This window comes from Haliaeetus leucocephalus, unplaced genomic scaffold (genome assembly GCF_000737465.1).
Source record: "Haliaeetus leucocephalus isolate CR32 unplaced genomic scaffold, Haliaeetus_leucocephalus-4.0 Scaffold556, whole genome shotgun sequence".
Classification (NCBI taxonomy): Eukaryota; Metazoa; Chordata; class Aves; order Accipitriformes; family Accipitridae; genus Haliaeetus; species Haliaeetus leucocephalus.
In genome coordinates this window covers 7,705,096-7,724,639 of record NW_010972992.1, presented here as the reverse complement: position 1 = coordinate 7,724,639, position 19,544 = coordinate 7,705,096, and the positions used below count along the sequence as shown (strand labels likewise).

General features: G+C 38.0%; 2 protein-coding genes across 3 annotated transcripts in view; one reads left to right on the top strand and one right to left on the bottom strand.

Moving 5' to 3' along the window:
- Positions 1-4,698: 4,698 nt before the first annotated feature.
- Positions 4,699-12,912, top strand: PEX10 (peroxisomal biogenesis factor 10). Its single transcript, XM_010577466.1, has 6 exons — positions 4,699-4,819; positions 5,119-5,199; positions 5,714-6,120; positions 6,921-7,096; positions 7,405-7,540; positions 10,453-12,912. The coding sequence occupies exons 1-6, from the start codon at positions 4,708-4,710 to the stop codon at positions 10,522-10,524; spliced, it is 984 nt and encodes a 327-aa protein (XP_010575768.1). The 5' UTR covers positions 4,699-4,707; the 3' UTR covers positions 10,525-12,912.
- A 101-nt stretch (positions 12,913-13,013) lies between these two features.
- Positions 13,014-19,544, bottom strand: part of RER1 (retention in endoplasmic reticulum sorting receptor 1) — a 7,013-nt gene continuing 482 nt past the window's right edge. Inside the window, exons 2-8 of one of the 2 annotated variants that reach the window (XM_010577468.1) lie at positions 17,274-17,353; positions 16,871-16,956; positions 16,210-16,314; positions 15,835-15,934; positions 15,242-15,320; positions 15,001-15,136; positions 13,014-14,115 (exon numbers count right to left, since the gene is read on the bottom strand). In XM_010577468.1, coding sequence (XP_010575770.1) covers positions 14,026-14,115; positions 15,001-15,136; positions 15,242-15,320; positions 15,835-15,934; positions 16,210-16,314; positions 16,871-16,951 — 591 coding nt within the window. In that variant the 5' untranslated portion in view covers positions 16,952-16,956; positions 17,274-17,353 and the 3' untranslated portion in view covers positions 13,014-14,025. The remainder of the gene's footprint in view (positions 14,116-15,000; positions 15,137-15,241; positions 15,321-15,834; positions 15,935-16,209; positions 16,315-16,870; positions 16,957-17,273; positions 17,354-19,544) is intronic. The other variant, XM_010577467.1, reaches the window with a different exon arrangement.

Genomic DNA, 19,544 nt, shown 5'->3' with positions numbered 1-19,544 from the left:
TAGAATTACCCTCTACTGCTCCCCAGTCCAAGGAGTAATTTTGTTGGGAGGTTTCGTAAGGGGGTTGGTTGTGTGTCCCCACACAGGAATGAATACATATTCCTATTTGGTGGATTGCATTCCCCATTGTACAAAGTAGTATTGCCTATAAACGTTGCAGTACTCATTAGCCCAAATTCTATGCATAGCAAATGATGTGAAGCAAACAGAGAAAAATCTCAGTGTGAAACAACACAGAGGGCTACATTCGGGAGGTCTAAACTTTCTACACAGTAGAAATATAAAAAAAGAAAAGACAAAACAAAAGGAAATAAATTTGTAAATACAGATTGATAAAACTTCCTTCAAGTGAGAGGTGAGCCCCAGCTACACTAACACATAGAAATACTGCACAGCACTGCAACAGGAGTCATCTCATGTCACATTCGTATGACTATCAAGAAAGGATTACTTACAAATCCATTTTCATAGACAAATTCTGCTCTTTCAAAATCATTATTCTCCAAAAAGGAAGTATGCAGAATCATATGAAGTGATAAAATGGAAGGAAGGAGAAGTAAGGCATAATTAATTGGGTACTCCACACATCACAAAACATTTGCCAATTCATGTGTCCTCCCTCAGACTTTAAAGAATTGGCTAGTGCTCCTCACTTCCACATGACCACTGAACACTATCATCTTTAGCATGTATATATACAGAACTTCAATTCACTACCAACAAGTTTCAGCCTCACTTCTAATCAGCAGTCAGAAGTCGTTGTGCGAAGTACCACTTTATAGTCCTTTTGGTTAATAAGTAGAGCTCCACAAAATAAAAACTAAGACAACTGGTTTTCTGCAACCTCCTTAGAGAAAGAGAAATTACCTGAAATATGCAGAATGAAAACAAGTATAAGTTTAGACTGACACCTGCAGCACAACACTGGCCCTCAACAGGCAGTGTTTTTTATTCCCTTGCAAACTCTAGTTTCAGAAGTACTTCCTTCACATATGGCAGCACAACTACTAAGGCAGTAACTAACAGGAATAGCAAAGAGAAAAAAAGTGAGAGAAAGAATAAATAAGGCAAAAGTGGAAGGCAGACCAAAAGAAGATGTCTTTCTCACTAGCCAGGCATCCTAAAATTCCCCAAGAGTTTGTAGAATTGAAGGTTTAATATTAAATTATTTCACTTTGTTACTTCTCAACAAACAGTCCTACCTAATGCTTTTAATTTTTTTGTTGTTTTCATTTGCCTGGTTTGTATTTTTCCCTGAATATTCACACTTCTTAACTGTTACTTGTTTATGAGGAACAAAATCATAGTCTACAAAACATTGCCTTAATAATAATCAAAAAATTAAGAATGTGTGTCATTACCACAATAATCAATTACAACACGAGAGGTGGAAAGAGAGTTCTACCCCTCTCTTACTTGCAACTTTCAGTGCAAGCAAGCAGCTAACTAAAACAGAGGTCAATTCTCCTCAATGGTATATACATGAAAGTTGTCTACACAAAATGGAGAGATTAGGTGGCATGATGTCATCTCCTCCATTCAAAAGAAAAAAGATATCTTGAATTATTTTCTAGATTTGGACCACTCTCCTCCTTTTGAGAGGAGAACATATATTTATTGCCATACTCGACAAAACCCCCACCCTTCAAAATATCGCAAACCAACTTAACTTTTCGAATATAACAAAATCCATTTAATTTGTCAAGAATGGTCACATACAGAGAAGTTAAACACATGTTTTAATGTCTGTGGGAACAGAGTCTTGGCAGCCTGGAACCCTAGGTGATAAGGATCAGTTAATGTGTGAATTCAAAAACATCAGTAAATAATTAATGAGTTGACCCCATAAAACATTGATGCAAAGAACAGACAATGCACAGAAAACTGAAGCAGTTACAATACAGCACTGAAAACTGCTTACAGTTTGGATTTTCAGCTGTTATTAAGGTCAGTTTGGGTCTTCTACCACAAAAAGTAGGAAGAGACCCCATAATCAGTTATGCAAACTTCTAATGGACCATAAGAGTTTATTACCTCGTTCTTCTCACAGCTTTCAGATACACTTTGACTGTGCTGTTAAAAATAACTAACTCCACTAAAAAGAAAAAGTATTATTTACCACACAATCCCCCCCAAATAACAAATTTTTAAGGAATGAAAATCTGACCTTCAGAAGCCTAAACTTATCTTCAGCTTTATAAATGGTTTCCAATCTAATAATTAAGTGCTCATCAGCCAGCATTTCAGCTTTGCAAAAAAAGTCTTTTGAGCTCTTCTTTGGTTTCTTGACCTATAAAACAAGAAATCTGTATTTACCCACTTCAATAAAATAGCAACAAATATCTACCCTGCACACTTAGTAAAACATATATCTCATACAGAGCACAATTGAGAAATTATACCTAGCACCCTAATCAACTTCTCCAACAGTTGTTCACAACCAAGCAGATATCACCCTAAGCTAAATTAGTAGCTCTAACAAAATATCACCATTTGCTCCTAACTCCCCCTAGATTTCTTATGCTCCAATTTTTTCAGGTGCAATGATTTAAGAGATCTTAACCTCTTGATTGCTGAGGGAAACCACAGGACACAAGACAAAGGAAATACCACCTATCACAGTCAGTAGAAAGATTAAACTATGGTTAGGATGCACTTGTTGCACTGCCTGTGCAATGTTGAAATAGCAACCAGTATTTTTGTAGTGAGAAAGTTTCCAAGTTCTTTAATTTTAACCACAGTCTTCCCATGTTCGGTATTTTCCTTAACAATTGAGCTGTTGGACACATGAGATAGCATGGAAATCATAGCTCTTACTTTAAACAAAAATCAAAACATATGGGAGTACGAGGTGAATTGGAAAGCTGAACAAAATGATCTGAAGATTGGTCAATTGGTTTTAGTTTCGCATTTAAAAAAATGCTATGATTTAGGGTAGCAGCTTCAAGTTTCTTAACTTGGGACATATCAGATCACCACGATATGTCAAGATTTAAATGAGAAGCACACACTAGATGTGAAAATTTCACATTCCATATCCCATTTCTCATGGGATATTTTCTTATGCAGGTGCTCCCCCTACTGTTTTACTAAATAAAATGTTGTAATGTTTTTCCTTAATTGCACTGACTTTATAGCTACAGATTGAACAATCTGCAATTTTATTTACATCATACACCCTTCCATATAGTAGCAAATAAAAATTTGAGTTGCACCTGGAGCAAGGCTGGAGGGAATAGGAATGTATTACTTAACCGTAAGATTCATCACAGCTTTACTTATAATTCACCACTTTTGGTACAGGTGAATTAGATCTTTGATGTCACAAGCTGTGTTGCTAATAACAGACTACTGAAAACTAAAGGAGCACAGATATCCAGTTTACTTGTGTTTATGTTTGTCAGTGGGTAGCCTTTCTTTCTGCTTCTCGGCACTAAAAAGAAAAAAACAAGTACAAGCTCCAGCTCTTTCAAGTGAGTTACTGCAATATTAGCATGTAAACTTTTCTGGAAAACATCTATTTTAATCCAACTGAAAGCAGTTTGTCATATAAATCAGTTACATTGCAGAACTGTTTAACTTCCCCTTCACTGAAGCATGTTGCAAAACTGAATTTATAGTTACATGACATTAAAATCTGCTAAAAAAACCCAAAACGCATTTTGACAAGAATGAACGTATCAGACTTCAAGATGCATATAGGTAGTAAACACTTTCAGAATGCTGCTACCTTTGTTAAAAAGGCCATTGTTTGTAGGGAACATACAAAAAAAATTATTTTTTTTTTTATGAAACACTAGGCACACCTGCAACAGCCTCATAGTAGATAATGGGATTCTGGCTGCCTCCATCAAGAGCCCAATAAGCCTTATGAGGAGAGCGCATGCTCTATTCCCTAAATAAACTAGCAACTAGACACAACATTGAGCAATTTATCAGAAACGCTGCTGACCACGGCCTTAACGCTTATGTTCACTCATCGTTGTCTCTCCAAATCCCACCTTTTGCCAGTGAATCAACCACAAAAGCCAACCATCCAGCTGACACGCTGTGGCAGATGGGCGTTCGGGACCAAGCAGCGCCGTGCTCCAGAAGGCTGGATCCCTTCAGCCTACACAGAGACGCGCCTTCCAGCCGGGGCGCTGGGGAAGGCTGACATACCCGCACGCCAACGCTCCCAAGCTTTCCCGGCGGTTCGGGCGGTTCTCGGGGAGCCCGGACTCCCGCCTTCGCCTGGCCCATACCGTTTACCTCAGCCAGACGGGGCCGGGGCTTCTGGGCCGCCGCCCCTCAGGGAGGAGGCGACGAGCCCGGGCTAGCCCGCTCTGCCGCCGCATTACCAAGCGCGCTGAGGGAAGGCAACCGGGGCTGCGGAACCGCCACTGGCCGGCGGCAGTGCCGAGCCCGGGCGCTGGCTGGGCTGCTGGGCATCCACCCTGCGGCACTCGAGGGAAGCCCGGCCGGGAGGCTACCGCTCCCCGGAGCGAAGCGGCACCGCAGACCACCGGCGGGAAGAAGCCGCTCAGGTGGGAAGCGGCAGCCGCAGCGCTGAGGAGACGGAGGAAAGCGGCTCCCGCCCTCTTGCTATAGGCGCCTCCTTATGGGAGGTCCGTAACGACGCAACATCCCTGCGCCCGCCGAGGGTGCACCGCCGCTTGTGGAGAGCCGCTTCGCCTCCGCGCAGAGTTACGTCTCCTTCCGCGCGGGATGGCGCTGGAGCCCGCGGGGCCGGCGCAGCTGGTGCGCTGCGGGCAGAAGGACGAGCTGTACCGGAGCGGGCTGCGGAGCGGGGCCGGCACCGCGCTGCACGGGCTCGCAGGTAATGCCTGCCCTGGGGGGGGGCGTTCAGCGGACCACGAGCTCTGCCGAGGGGCTGGGCCGCCCGGCTCGGCGTTGGAGGGGGGAAAGGGGACGGACCGCGGATCGTCGGTGCTCCCAAATCCGCCGACAGCAGCGGCCTCCCCCCTCACAGCTCTCGGATGGGGTGATGGAGGCGGGCCGATCCATCGCGGGGGCGTTAATCCAGTGTTGGGGTGCCCGGGAGAAACGGCGGGCGAAGGGTTTAGATCAGCAGGAATTTCACGTCAAGTAACTGCAACGATTCCCCCCCTCCCTTAGGTGCCAAGAAGTGGCTGGAATGGAGGAAAGAGATTGAACTGCTTTCTGATGTCGCCTACTTCGTCCTTACCACCTTGTCAGGTAACACGTCTAGTAGCTTCCGATTTAGTATTTCTCCTAAGGGCGTGAAAAATGAGCCGTCTGTCCTGGGGGGCTGCTAGTGGTGACCACCGCCTGCAATGAGACTGCTTGACAGGGATTTTCTTCATTGTGGGGTTTGTCTTTGGTTTGTTTTTCTATAAATGCCTTTTATTAACCACTAAATTGCCAGAAGCTTGAGTTCAAAGGCAGCAGTTTATCAACCCAGATATAGGTTCTTTTAAAAGCAAAAGTTCTTTTTCAAAAAAGGGATGCATGACACTATGAAGAAGCATCCCTGCTTTAAGCCTAAAGCTATGGCAGGTACTGATGCTGCAGATGCTCATGTAAACGTAATGGTCACCTCATTCAACACAAAAAAATGCAACTATTTCTGAAACTCCAAAACCCGATGTGTTCTGAACTGAGCAGCCTGTCACCACTGCTCAACCATACAGAGAATGATACTGCAATTGCCATCTTACCCTGTGTGTTTTCTGTTGCACACATTATTTAGGTTATCAGACTCTGGGTGAAGAATATGTTAACATTGTTCAAGTTGACTCAACCAAGAAAAGGGTACCTTCTTTTCTTCGACGGGCCATCTTCGTTTCTCTGCATACTGTAGTACCCTATTGCTTAGAAAAGGGATTACTGCATCTGGAACACGAGTTGCAGATAGCAGCTGACGAGTCCAGAACCTTGCAGAGCAACCCAGCACTTGGCTTATCCAGTAGGACCTTAATACGAAACTGGATACAGAAACAAGTTGGGGAGCTTACAGAACAGCAGAAGAAAACAGTCTTACAAATTGTGTACATTCTTAAACAATGCATACCTTTGCTCCATCGACTACATCTGGCAGTATTCTACATAAGTGGCACTTTTTATCACCTGTCTAAAAGAATCACAGGAATCACGTATGTAAGTGGATGTATTTCTTGTTTGAAGCTGCTGTCCACTGCAGTATTTTGGCCTCTTTTGGGGTGCCATGTGTGTAAAAGGGACATAGAATTTGCCTATAGCTGATTAGAATATGGGCAGAGCTGACTGGGTGAGAGGGATATTTTTAATACTATGTAGAGGGGTTATGAGTCCCTGCAGTTGAAAGGTTATGGCTAATAAATGTGAAGGTACTGTCAGAAGTTAATACCCTACATAACATCACAATACTGTCCTTCTACAAATATACAAAAAGTGAGAAGTGGCTTAATAAATCCATGGGAAATACTTCAATATAGTTTTGAACAAAAATCAGTACAAGTTCAGATAGCATTTTTCTATATGAAGAGCTTAATTTCACATGGTCTTTTGAAGTATCTTTCCAAAAAACATCAGCCACTGTCCCAGAAATGTGTATAGACACAAGATTCTTCAACGATTCCCCATGTCAATCTGGAACATCAGTATTTGACTATTTGCTCAGAGCCACATAACAAAACTGAACTGATTAAAGCAACAGTTTTGATGGACAGACAGACAACTCGAGACAACTGATCCTTACACAAATGGCAGTTAAGTGTAGCCTGACTGAATGAGATACATCCAGAACACATTAGACATCCTGAGACAGCAGGTTGATGAGTCCTAGAAACACATCAATTTTTTGGACAGAAATGAGAATCCCAAATCAAGGGGGGGGGGGGGGCAGAATATGAGGGGGGAGAAGCACAGTTTCATAAAACCACAGTAACGAAACATCTCCATTTCTGTGACTTATGTAGCTGCATTTTGGAGGACTGCAAAGAGAAGATCAGAGTATTCGATCAAGTTACAAGTTTCTTGGAATAATTTCACTCTTCCATCTTCTTCTAACAATTGGTGTTCAGATGTACAGCTTCAAACAGAAGCAGAGAGCAAGGCAGGAATGGAAACTACACCGCAACCTAGCTCATCAGAAGTACGATGATTTTTACTTACTAGGAAAGAGATGGAAGCAATGGTGGGAAATGTAATACCTTTCATGAACAGGGACAACACTGGAGTGACACTTTGACTTAAGTTAGAACCCAGTGTAATGTAAAGTTTGATGCATTCCTCACTGCTTTAAAAAGCATCTCTTAGATTTCATGCTTTGCTTTCATGTTTTTGAAATCTTCACAAAAAGGGTTAATACTTGAAGGTGGGGTTTACTTTAACATTGTGTTATCAAATATTTCTTACAAGCAGGCTAAATAAAGTAAAGTAACATATAACTATGTTAATTAGAAATATGACCAAGGAAAAAACTACTGGGCGCCACTCCCGCTGCACTTTGTGCTTGGAAGAACGGAGACATACAACAGCCACACCTTGTGGCCACCTCTTCTGCTGGGAATGCATCACGGAGTGGTGTAACACCAGAGTAAGTACAGAAGGACAAATGGAGGCTGGAAGGGGTAAACATGATGAAATTTCTACTTGAAAATATCTATCAGCCTGGGTGTTGAAATAATACCCTTTCTCTCACTAAGGCACCCAAAATCCCCACACGAGAGTTCACCAGGACCTATGTATTTTATTAGAATAGAATGACTATGCATTACATAGATGAGGTAAATAAGGTGAGCAGTTTTCTGTCTCAACCATTGAAATGCAACTGAACTAATGTGGAAGTCAGACATGGAGATAATTCCTTTATCTACAGACCTAGGCTATAATTCTGACTGCAAAGAAACAACAAAATGATAACGTTCTGAAGCCGCCTTCACCTGATTTCCAGTAAAAAGGAATAAATAAGTTACAACCAGACTGAGCTAGCTCTTATGCATGGTATTTTAAACTTGGATTTTGCTCTGGATTAATGAAATACAACAGAATTTTCATCCATTAAGGATTTTATAAACATTGTGGAATAAGATGTTGTCCATTTATTTTCTCTAAAGAGTGAAAACTGCTTGCCAGAAAAAAGGCATCAAGTGTTACTTACAAATAAAATGTTTGCCATAGAGGCTACGTCTGTGCTATAACTCAGATGTATTACTGCAGTTGTTTTAGAAATGAGTGGTGTGATCTACTTAAATTTTCCTACACATATACTAATTTGGCTGTGGCACGGCAGAATCAAGCAAATACAACTTCTCAGAGAATTTCTCCAAGATCCAAAATTGATCTTGACACTAAAATTAGTATAGCCAAAGGCCTGTATTTAAACGCACCAAGGTTATACCTATGCAAGCTGTCAAGTTCTATGACAGATACACCACGTGAAGCCACAAACTAGAACGCAGCTTGCGATGAGCCACTGCCTTCCTAACACCACCCTGACACAAATCAGGAAACGTCAAAAGTCACTTCAGATTTGCTTGTAAAGACCGAGCCAATGTTCATCAGTCTTGCCTGAATGCTGTCGTAAGCTGTGGTAAAAACTTTCATCTAGCTGCAGGGAAGGAGTGGTAACCTACTGAATTACTCAGATGTGTTTTCTAAGGCTGTGAAAATAGATGCTTTTCTTATTGGGTAATCAGATTCATTTAATCCTTTTAAAAGACATAACAAAACAAAACAACATAGTTTGCCTAACACAAACCATACTACCCACCCCTCCAGTTAGCATTTTTCAGCTTATCAGCTGTTTGTTTCTGAAAGAGAAATGCAGTGGAGGCAGCAAATGTTACCAAGTTTCAGCTGGATATGCAAGTCCATTACACAGTGATAAAACTGAGTGTTAACTGAAGCAGGTACCTAAAGAGGGCCCCTTAAACTGAAACTTATCTTGCTAGACTGTACAAAGTATTCCAGACCCTTTTCTTGACCAGATAGCTATCAGAAGAAATGAGTTATTAGAGGAATAGCTCCCATACACAGATTTCCTATCACTTAACAGTGTTCAGAATATGATATTTGATGAAAAACATAAGGAAGATTGTTGAATATCCTTAATGCGACAATATTAACTCCCAAGTACTGCCTTCTTATGAATCTGAAACTAAAAAGCAAAAAAACTTAGTCCACTTTAAAAATCAAGTGGGGGGAGGGATGAAATCACTCAAAGCTGATAATTAGCAAGCAGATGCAAAATGGATTTTTATCTAATATCCCCAAACTTTAGTTTGGGCTTTTTTAGTTTCCGGTAGGAAGCTGAAGCATCACAAGCTAAAGTTTTCACACACATTTTCAAGTTTTGATTAGAATAATTTAGGTAAATGATCCTTTTGCACTGTGGCCTTACTCAAGCTTCTTTGGTCCCTTACGTTGTTGGGCATCAATTAAAAAAAAGTTGTTCTTGTAATCTAGAGTGAAGATTAGTCCTCACTTCCCACCACACCTCTGACTGTAAAATTAAGAAAGAACGTCAAGTGAGTTAGCATTAGAAATTGCCCTGCTGACTCCCTGCTTGAAGTATCTTCAAATGAAGTGGAGGCAACAGAAATTTGAATGTAACAGAAGTACACTTAGAAGGCTACTGACAATTTCAGTTATTAGTTTTCAGTGCGAGTACTAGCTGACAATAGAGCTGTATCTGTTAGAGGACATTTATTTTAGACCATTTTTTGCATTTTTGTCAACTCTAAAGCTGTCCCAGATGCACATATCTGTAGGTAGACAGTATTAAAAATGCATTACACAGTGATATTTCAGATCTGAAAACATCCATTCACTATAATTGTATCTTTACCTTATTCTTTTCCCTAAAGGCCTGCTAATTTACTACTCAAAGAGCAGTTCAACACCCATGGTAAAGGATTTTTTGTTTCAGATACAGAGACTTCAGCTTGTTTTTTCTTAACACTGACAACAATTGTTACCATTTTAGTAACTTTTAGTCTTTTGGAATGTGCTGACCTAATAAATCCTTTTGACTCCCCCACTGGATTCACCAGGCAGAGATCCAAAAATTTCACAGCTCTGAGTTAAGAGAACTAAGAGTATCTTCTAATACACAGTCAATACCTTTTAAATACTACTTCTAGTGTACGTGAATGTTTCCTCATACTGCCTCTAACTGTAGTTTTTTCTGATTCCATTTGTTAGCAAAGTTAACTGAAGTAGTATTGCCACCTCGATTAAAGAACAAAAACACACCAAAAGAACTGTTAAGAATCCATCCGGTTTTTAAGCACCCATATCACCTCAAGTTGCTCTTTAAATTGGGCGAGCTTAGAGTGCTTTACATGGTTAAGCTTGCATCACAAACTGGACTGAAAAAAATGGGGTTTTGATTATGGATGCTGATTGTTTTCTAGAAGTAGTTAAACAGTGATATTTGGATTTTTTTTTTTTACTTTTAGATACAGCAATTCAGTACATCTATCTAATTTCTTTTCTTTTTTGTAGACAGAATGTCCACTGTGCAGAGAGAAGTTTCATCCTCAGAAACTGATCTACCTACGTCACTATCAACTGTAAAGGAAAAACCTATTCTGTTTCGTTTCATGACAAGGGCCTTTATAAAGTTGTCATACAGCTTAAGTTAGTCCAAGAAGAAGACTTTATTATAAAACTGGTAACTGCCTGTGCAAGGTGGCATTTCATTCCTCTTTTACAGAATAAATCTACTTCTGCCTCTACCCTTCTGTTTCTTCTAACATGGTTCTCGGCCGTATTAAAAATATGTCTTTCTAAAAAGTGCTTAACACAAATGTAGTAGTTTTCTTCACTGTGGACAATGAAAAATTTAAATCAGATTCTCAATTTCTAAATGTAAGTGTAGATAACGAGTCTTCCAACCTTTCATAGCATGCTTAAGGTATTAGTAAAACTCTACAATTTGTAAGACTCCATTTCTCCTGTAACTTAATAATGAATCCACGCTGTAGACTTCAGGGGAAAAGGACAAAAACTGTACACAAATCCTTAGTTTTAACTGCAGTGGAAGTTCCAATGATAAATGTATGTCATGTACCATTCTGTTTTCATAACAAGGTTAACAATATAGCAGGTTTCCTTGATTTGACAAACGGTGAATTTCCCTTAGATCAACAGAAGCAACAAATGCAAACCCAATAGTAATGCCGACTACTTTGTGCATTGATCAATTTAACATTCAGCTTCCAAACTCAAAGCTCTTCTATTGCTATTAGTATCAAGACTTTTTCATCAAGTATTCTAGACATTGAGATTATAGCAATGTAACAAGTGTTGTTTCAAAAAAGCCCTAGTATGTATACTAATAAAACTAAGGTCAACTATAAAACATTAGTTTTGCAACACAGCTTAAGTTTGTCTATGTGGTGTTTTCTACAGTCTAACACAGATAGGGAAGAAGCTGACTTCAGCCACAAGACCCCCTCCGCTCTTTATGGCAATAAGGGCTATTTCAGCTAAAGGAGGAGGGATTCTGCACCATCACCTCATCAAGATTTATTCCCGTAAATTATTATAAGTTCAATCATACAAGTATTCGGAGAAGCAGGGAAAAAGAAGATTGTTAGTTGTTAACATATCTTGTCATTCTTGCATGACAGAAAATGTACAAGATTAATTTATTTGTATTCTTTAAATACAGATGGGGAGAAAAAGCCAGATGATCCACTCAGTGGATCGTGAGTTACAGTTTCAATAAATCTTTCACAAATGGTACTGAGTAACAGACTTGGGATGGCAGGGGGAGGTGTGCTACAGTAAGAGCACTTCTTTTAAGATGGTTATTTGTACTGCAGAGATCCTGGTTAGCTAGTTAACAATTAAATCTCCAGTGTTATCATAAAAACCCCAATAGAATTAGTTTAACTTTTCGTCATATCTATAAACGAAAAAAAATAGGTTCTGGTAACTATGCGAACACCTCTTCATTACTGTACAAAAGTGATTTTCAGAGCTGCAATAATCATCCCTTTCTTACCCCAGAAAAATTTCAGGCATCCCTCACCTATTTAAAACTGTCAAGGCAACAGTAGAAGAAAAGTGGTCCGTATCACGAAGCAAAACATGACTACCTAAGGAAATCACTGCCTGATCTTCCTAAGAAAACAGTAAGGAAAAACATTTAGTTGCACATAAAAACAAATAGGACGCAATCAATGACTGAAAAGTGTCTGTGAAGCTGTCAAGCCAAGTTTTTCATGCTTTCTCTAAGGGTAATTTCTTTTTAGCACTTATGTGATAAAAATAGAGCAAAGTTTAACAAAATGCCGTCAAACTTGTCTGGCTGTTGCATGCTGAGAGTCAGCTAGAGAACTATACCATTGTCCAAACATCATCTACTAAGAATGAGAAGGCATTTATCTCAAGCTGCCACTGAAGCTCAAAATTAAGTGGAGGTAAAAATGTCTAACTTGCAATGGATATCATTAACACTCTGTTGTTTAGTAGGAGTCATCCCAGTTGCTAATTTTAATATTAGTAAATATCATCTTTTTCTCCCTGATTTGCCCATATTATTTAGAAGCTCCAGCAAACCTGAAGACAGCTTCTCCAAGTCAGGGCTTTCAGATTTTTAAGCAACGAACTGCAAGTATCCATGACTGGTGTTTTTATAAGGCCCTTTTTGGTTACTCTATTTCCATAATTTTAAATTTTGGCATTACTAGTTTCCACACTGCTAATAAAACAAACACACACAAACAAACAAAAAACAGGTCAATGTGAACTAAAACTACCTGTCATTTTCCCAGGATTACTGAAGGCTGAATTCCAGAGCTCCATAATGACTTCATTTGACAAAATCAGATTAAAGGGTTCCTACATAATTTTTTTTCAATTAGGTTTCTGTTGAAGTTGCCACTATTCTCCATTCAGAATCTTCAAAGAGCTAATCTTTTCCTATTTTCTGCAAGTGAATGCTCCCTGAAGAGTTGAAAAAGGCATTGCATGAAGATAAGTTGAGGGTAACCATTACTGAAAAGGAGCCATAAATGCTGTTAGATCAATATATGTATATAAAGATAGAGAACAAGTAAAGGGGGACACTGTCTTTTAATAAATTTTGGAATTAAAAAGTCACTTAATAAAACTGCAGTTGTATCACATGAAAAAGTTTACATGCAGGTCATTTACCTCCGATTTTTTTTTTTTTTCCCCCATAGAAAATGAAAAGTTGTGTTAAAACCCACACCATTTGTCTGCTATGGCCAGTTTGGACATATTCTGAAGGGGCTGCATGAAGTCATCTTAAATTAATCAAGAAACCCTTAAGTATGAAAGAAACTCCAACTAATAACAATTAAAATATATATTTTTATAATTCCAGGTCCTCAAAGATTGTGATAGAGTTTGAACGAAGTTTTGAGTTGTCATGATAGAGCCCAATTTTACCGTCTGCTAGGAGATGTAATGGTGAAACTGGCATTAAAACCCAACACAAACGAGTTACTTTAGAAGCTATATGAGTATTTTTTCCCTACTGCAAAACCCATAATTTAGTAGATTTCTTATTCCTATCTATATCTGTTTGGCTATAACTCAGTAATACCATGCATTTAGGAAACTGGCTTAAGTTCTGCATCTGTTTAGGTCTACTGAATTTTTCTATGAAAATAGCACATGGCCATGAAGCAGAAAACAGCATCACGTGTGCCATCTTACATTTTTCCTTCACAAATGTGCACAGCACTTCCGGGTGACGTAGAGCAGGAGAACTATGTAAAAATACCCAACTCTAAGCCATTAACCTCTCCAGTGCAATGGATCTTGAAAGAAATACGTTATCCCAAATCCATGGGATTATCCAAAGTTTCTCCAACTTCTTACAAAAGATAATAAACTCAATGCAATTTGGTTAGAATGCCAGTTTCCTCAAGAAACTGATATTTTAGATAAAAATAGCAAGATCCTCTTAAAATGAAAATTCAACTGCTTTGTCACCACTCTGTTAATCATTTTTTATGAAGAAAAAAAGGCATTGTTACAATGGCTCAAAATCGTTCCTTTAGTTAGAAGTAGAATTGGTCAACAGGTTGATTGCACCTTCTAGCTAGCAAAGGTCTTTCCCACATCTTCTTTCCCTTTGTATTTCCTCTTGCCATGTGTGAAGGGTATATATCTGTACTTTATCATGTGCTGTAAAGAGAAAAGATCCATTTTTGAGGCAAGAAACTTACATAGTATTTACAAAAATGTATTATAATACGCATTGAAAATTACAAAGTCCTCTAGAAAGACAGTTCTTCAGTATTGTAAGGGTAATGAAATAGCTAATCATACACCAGTTTACATCTAAATAGGGGTATGAGCCCAATCTTATAAATCTCAAATTTGGGTACACCCGACAATTTATACTGTACAGTGAGGATTACTGACTGGGGAATCACAGGAAACTGAAGAGAGCACAGAGGTATTAATTCTTTACTACCCTTTAATCTTTAATTTACAACTTTGAATAACAGTACCTATCCAAAATTCTGAATGTCTGGGAAAAAAACTGGTTCTCTTTTTAAAATGCCAACAAACCATCAGTAGTTTGTTAAAATTGGTCTGAATAACTTGCCTATGTTCTTCTTCCCCTTCTCCCCATCTACCTTCTCGCACCAACTTGTCAGAACTTCCTTTTTCACCCATCAGAGATCCTACAAGACCTCTTCATTAAAAATAGCCATGGTTAACTGAAGAAAGGAAGTGGATGAGAAATTATTAAGACTCATCCTGCATAAAAAACAGATATTAAATTCTAAGATCAAAACCTTTTGAAAGCAAGCATAAGACTTTGTCATGTGGTGTATGAAGACTTCTTTTACGAGCTATTTGTATTTTCCATCAACAATATTTGTCAAAGTTGCAAATATGCAACACTTGCACTGTTCAAGTGTTAGTTGTTCAAGTTCCTCTAGCAAAAGAAGTGTGTGCAATACATTTAAAACCTCTGAAGTGCTCAACTGGATGGACAGTTTAGAACAATACTGTGAATTCTGACATCACAAATGGTACTATCTATTATTGGCAAGTTACCTTGATTTGCCTCTTCATAGTGATACAAAATAGCATAATGAAGTACATCACAAGGATTGGCCAAAAAACAGGAACGTTGAAAGCCTCGAAGAATGTACATGCCATAGCAACCAGGATTCCTTTAGTGGCAGAGTGCCTTAAAAATAATATTAAAATTAATCCTTTAATGGCAGCTACCACTAATTTGATGCAGATATTTATATTTTTCAAAAACAGAGCATGGGCAGATGGATCCACTCACCAGAATTTAAACTCTGGGAGCCTTCTAATGAAAGGCCGAAATTCTTCATTTTGCCTTGTGGGTAAGGAAGGACCATCATCTGAAAAAAACAGAAAAAGAAAAAAAAACAACAAACCACAAACCCCCTCACACTAATTTTCCACATATTTGGACTCCAGATTATTTTTACTTGTTATCTTTAAAAAAACAAGAAAGAAAAACTTTCACTGTTACACATAGATTCCAGTTACAGTGGCTGTTTTAATGTAACTTAACACTGATTTCCAAAAAGAAAATAGATAACAAATTAGTGCCAGGTCACTTGAATTACTATGGGGAGAACTTAAGTCACATAAACCTTCTTTCAAAACACAGAAAACTAATACAATATTCCATATGTTCAAGTCCTGAAAAAAAAAAAAAACCACCCACCAAAAAAAAAAACCCTGACAAGTTTTATAGTAACTCCTGATGTCATGTTTTATAGATTTTTTGCAAGTCTAAAAATACAGTGTCATGCTAAAATTGCACATCTTTACGCTACTGTATCAGACAAAAAGAGCTGGAAGTTTGACTAAGTTCAAAATTATCGCAAAATGAACTATTCATCATACCTGAATCTTCCATTAAAGAGGGGTCTACCTTTGGCGACAAGAAAGCTATGAAGAGATTTAGATGGTAGATTCCCAAGGCATATGTCACAATGTACCAACCCTGAAGCAGGGAGGAAAAAAAAGCTAAGATTAAAGTCTTCCCGAAAACTGTTTTCAGACACTGATTTTTCAACAAGATTAACAGTCTGGTTTTTTTGCTTCCTTGAGAAGTGCTCTTTTACATCCTCACATTAACACAAAAAGTTTCCTGGACTTGTTAAAAAAATATTAAAAATTCTCACTGTATAAAGTAAGCATTCCAACTCTATGAAAAGATGAAATCACCTCTGTGAATCTATTTCTTTTATTTCTGTCTTGACAAATAAGTTTTCTTACCTGCAGTAAATAAACTCTAATCATGTAGATAAAACTCAGACCCAAAGTTACAATCCATCGCACTGCAGTATATGGAGTAGATTTGTCTAACCAGGATTGGTAGATCTAGGAAGAAATATAAAGTGTACATCTGTAAAACACATGATGCATAATGAAGAAAGTTTATTACAGGGTAGCATTAAAAATAGTAAGCATCTGTGAAGAGTATTTTGAGAATGAGAGTAACATGAAACATTTGTATTCTTTATTAGAAATAAACTGAATTAAACATACTTACAAGCATTTGAAAAGTTCTATATTTTTACAAAGGCCAAAAAAGAAAAAAAATCCTAATGCTTGGGGCATTGTAAAGCAATTTAAATTTTCAATATTTTATGCAAGTTTACTTTCCTTAAGATGAATCTGACATGAAATCTGAAGTCAATCCTCAATTTTGACAATAACAGCTTATATTTTCACTGTGCAACGTTACATATACGCACATTAAATATTCCATTAAGCTACGTATTATAATATTTTTTACCTATTTTTAAAAGGTTTCAAAAGAAATCTTTTGTACAGATTTTAGTATTTCAACAACTCATCTGAAAAGTAACGAGTTCAAGAAGCTGCATTGAGACCTGCCTCTAATGGAGTCAGAAAAACCCTACAAAAAACCAACCTGTCCAAGTCTTGAGAAAAATCTATAGACCACAGAAGGCTTTCCATGCACAGACTCACCAATACTGTCCCCTTCTGACATGGTTGCTGTGGAAACAAAACATGACATAGGTAACATTTAAAACAAAAAGCTAAGCTCAGTGAGGCTTTACAGTACATTATCTGAACCAGCATTTACATATGATACTTTTTTGGATTGCCCTGTTTGAAACAAATTATTTTAAATGAAGTATTCTTAAAGAGAAGACATTTATTCCAAAGAAATTAATTTCCAAAAGAAATTGTCAAGAAAGCAAAGAACAGGATATTTTACAAAGGCAAGACAGGATCCAATCCATTTTAGGGAGGGGAAAAAAAAAAGTCCATACAGAAATGCAGGAATGAGCCTTGTTAGACATCTTCACCTTGATAAGGCAGGAGCTGAGTTATAACATCTAAGCATTGAGATATGAACTGCAGCACCACCCTCCTGTCACCTCAGTTTCTAAAGGCAAAGAACAAAACCAAAATAAATATATATTTTTTTTAAAGCTGCTTAGGATTTTTAAATACTGAGTAACTAGATAGCAAAGAAGTTTAAATTCAGGACTCTGTACACCAGTGGTTACAGACCAAAAACCTCTACCGTAAGAACCTAAACCAGAACACTGCCCACTGCTAGAATTAGTCAATGAGTTTATCTCTCTCTTGAACATGAAGAGCTTAGCAGTCACAGGAAAGTTTTATGCATGAGCAAAACTGTGTAGTGAAAGGGCCAGGATTCTGAACTCAGATAAAAAAAAAAAGAACGAAGGGAATTATTTTTTAGTACATGCTTCTGCTACCAATTTAAGATCTTTATTCTCCTTTTCAGTTAAGCTCAACTAAGTTTTATAGTTCACTTCAAGATATAAAACAAACAAAATAAAATGGATTCTAAACAGAAACATTTTTGCCACATCACCACAAGCAATCCCTGACATTACTTCCTGGAGTCCTCATCTGTGGGTGGGACTACATAATTCTGGGATAGTGGGAGTACTTTCAGCCCTACATTAATATCTCAAGAGCCTCAGGTGATAATAAAGATATATGAAACATTACTAAATCAGAAAAATGCAAATTAACTTAGATGCTGCAATACAGTGACTGCTGCAAAAAATAATTTGAGACCAAGGACAATCTGGGGAGGCACAGAACCTTAAAGTTGTCTATTTTTTCTGTAAACATCTGAAAACTACATCCTATGGATTAATTAATAAGCAGAAAAAAGGAGTCCTGTTACACTTCAAAAGATAAGGGGATTCATTACGAGGCTTCAGGAGCTGCAGTCCACTTTAATTCAAGCTATAGCTAAACAGAAAGAAAAAAAATCAAATAGAAACTTATACAATATAGATACAGACTTTTTCATTACAGGCAAAAGGAAGTAATTGTTATTCTCCCCATTCACTGCACTGCAGAAGAAAGAAGTTACTCAGCATTATTAGCTGAGCATAATTTTGTGCTTTATTTGGGGGTTTTTTGAAATGCCCTGAAGTATAAAGCCGTTAACAAAAAGATACCGAATCTATCGATCAGATAGCAATTCTCTAAAGATCATGAACAGAAAAACTCTCATATTCTCAAAACTAATTTTACAGATACATCCACAGCAAATATGGGCTATAAGTAGACCTAACATTACAATCTTGTCAACATTAACTTATGCAGTTCAAGTGAAGAATCACATATGTAGGGCAACTGATAGCTTTATGATGGAATAGGCATTTTGCTTGGTGTAACAAACTACATTATATGTGATTATGTATGATTGTTTATCATACATGCAATTCTTCCACAGCAGACCAAGAAATTAAACCAGCTAACACTATCTGTTTTACTGAAAATAAACCGCCCACTGGCTCAGTTTAAGTAGCACAGACTGAAGTATATCACATGACATGGTTTAGAATTTAAGTTAATATTTCCTATCACATCAAAACTTTACTGAAAGAACATCTGTAATTAGACGGTTATCAAGAAAAGCAGTATTTGGCATTGCTTTGAAAGTAGTTTACAGTTAAGAACACACGTCAGATCTCATTAGTTTAAGGGGAATAATTAAATCTAGACAGTAGCAGTCCCTTTCATAGGGCAACATAAGACTTTGCTGTTCAGCATAATAAGTTATGATAACCTTCAGCCATTTCAGTAAAACCAATAATCAGAAAGATATATAAAGATTATTTAACAAATAGTTGAATAGTTTCCTACTAGCAGAATACAGACTGCTACTAAAACTTAACCATATTAAAACCCCGTATTTTTTCTCTGCTGAAAAGTACCAAGTAGGCAAATATGTGACCTTCAACAGTCAGGCTTTTTACCACAGTTGTTGTGGTAATATCATTAAATATACCACTGCATCGCTGAGTTCTTCAAAATGACAGGACCTGGGGCAGTGCAGGCATTTAACTCATGCCTCGCATCACCACATACAGGGAGGTACAGAATTTTCAGACAACTCCCTGATCACGGTGGAGATTCTTCTTAAATTTAAAATACAAATGAACCACATAACTAGCAAAAACACATTACTGCTCATACAAGTTTCCTCATCCCACAGAGGAAACGTCTTTGAAGAGCAACACGCTACAGCCGCTTATTACTAATAGGGCGAGCGGACAACCATAGGAAAATAACCCATGGGTTGT

Coding starts and splice junctions, on each gene's coding strand:
- PEX10 (XM_010577466.1), top strand. CDS start 4,708: ATGGCGCTGGAGCCCGCGGGGCCGGCGCAGCTGGTGCGCTGCGGGCAG. Junction 4,820..5,118: donor CGCGCTGCACGGGCTCGCAG/GTAATGCCTGCC, acceptor CCCCTCCCTTAG/GTGCCAAGAAGTGGCTGGAA. Junction 6,121..6,920: donor GAATCACAGGAATCACGTAT/GTAAGTGGATGT, acceptor TGACTTATGTAG/CTGCATTTTGGAGGACTGCA.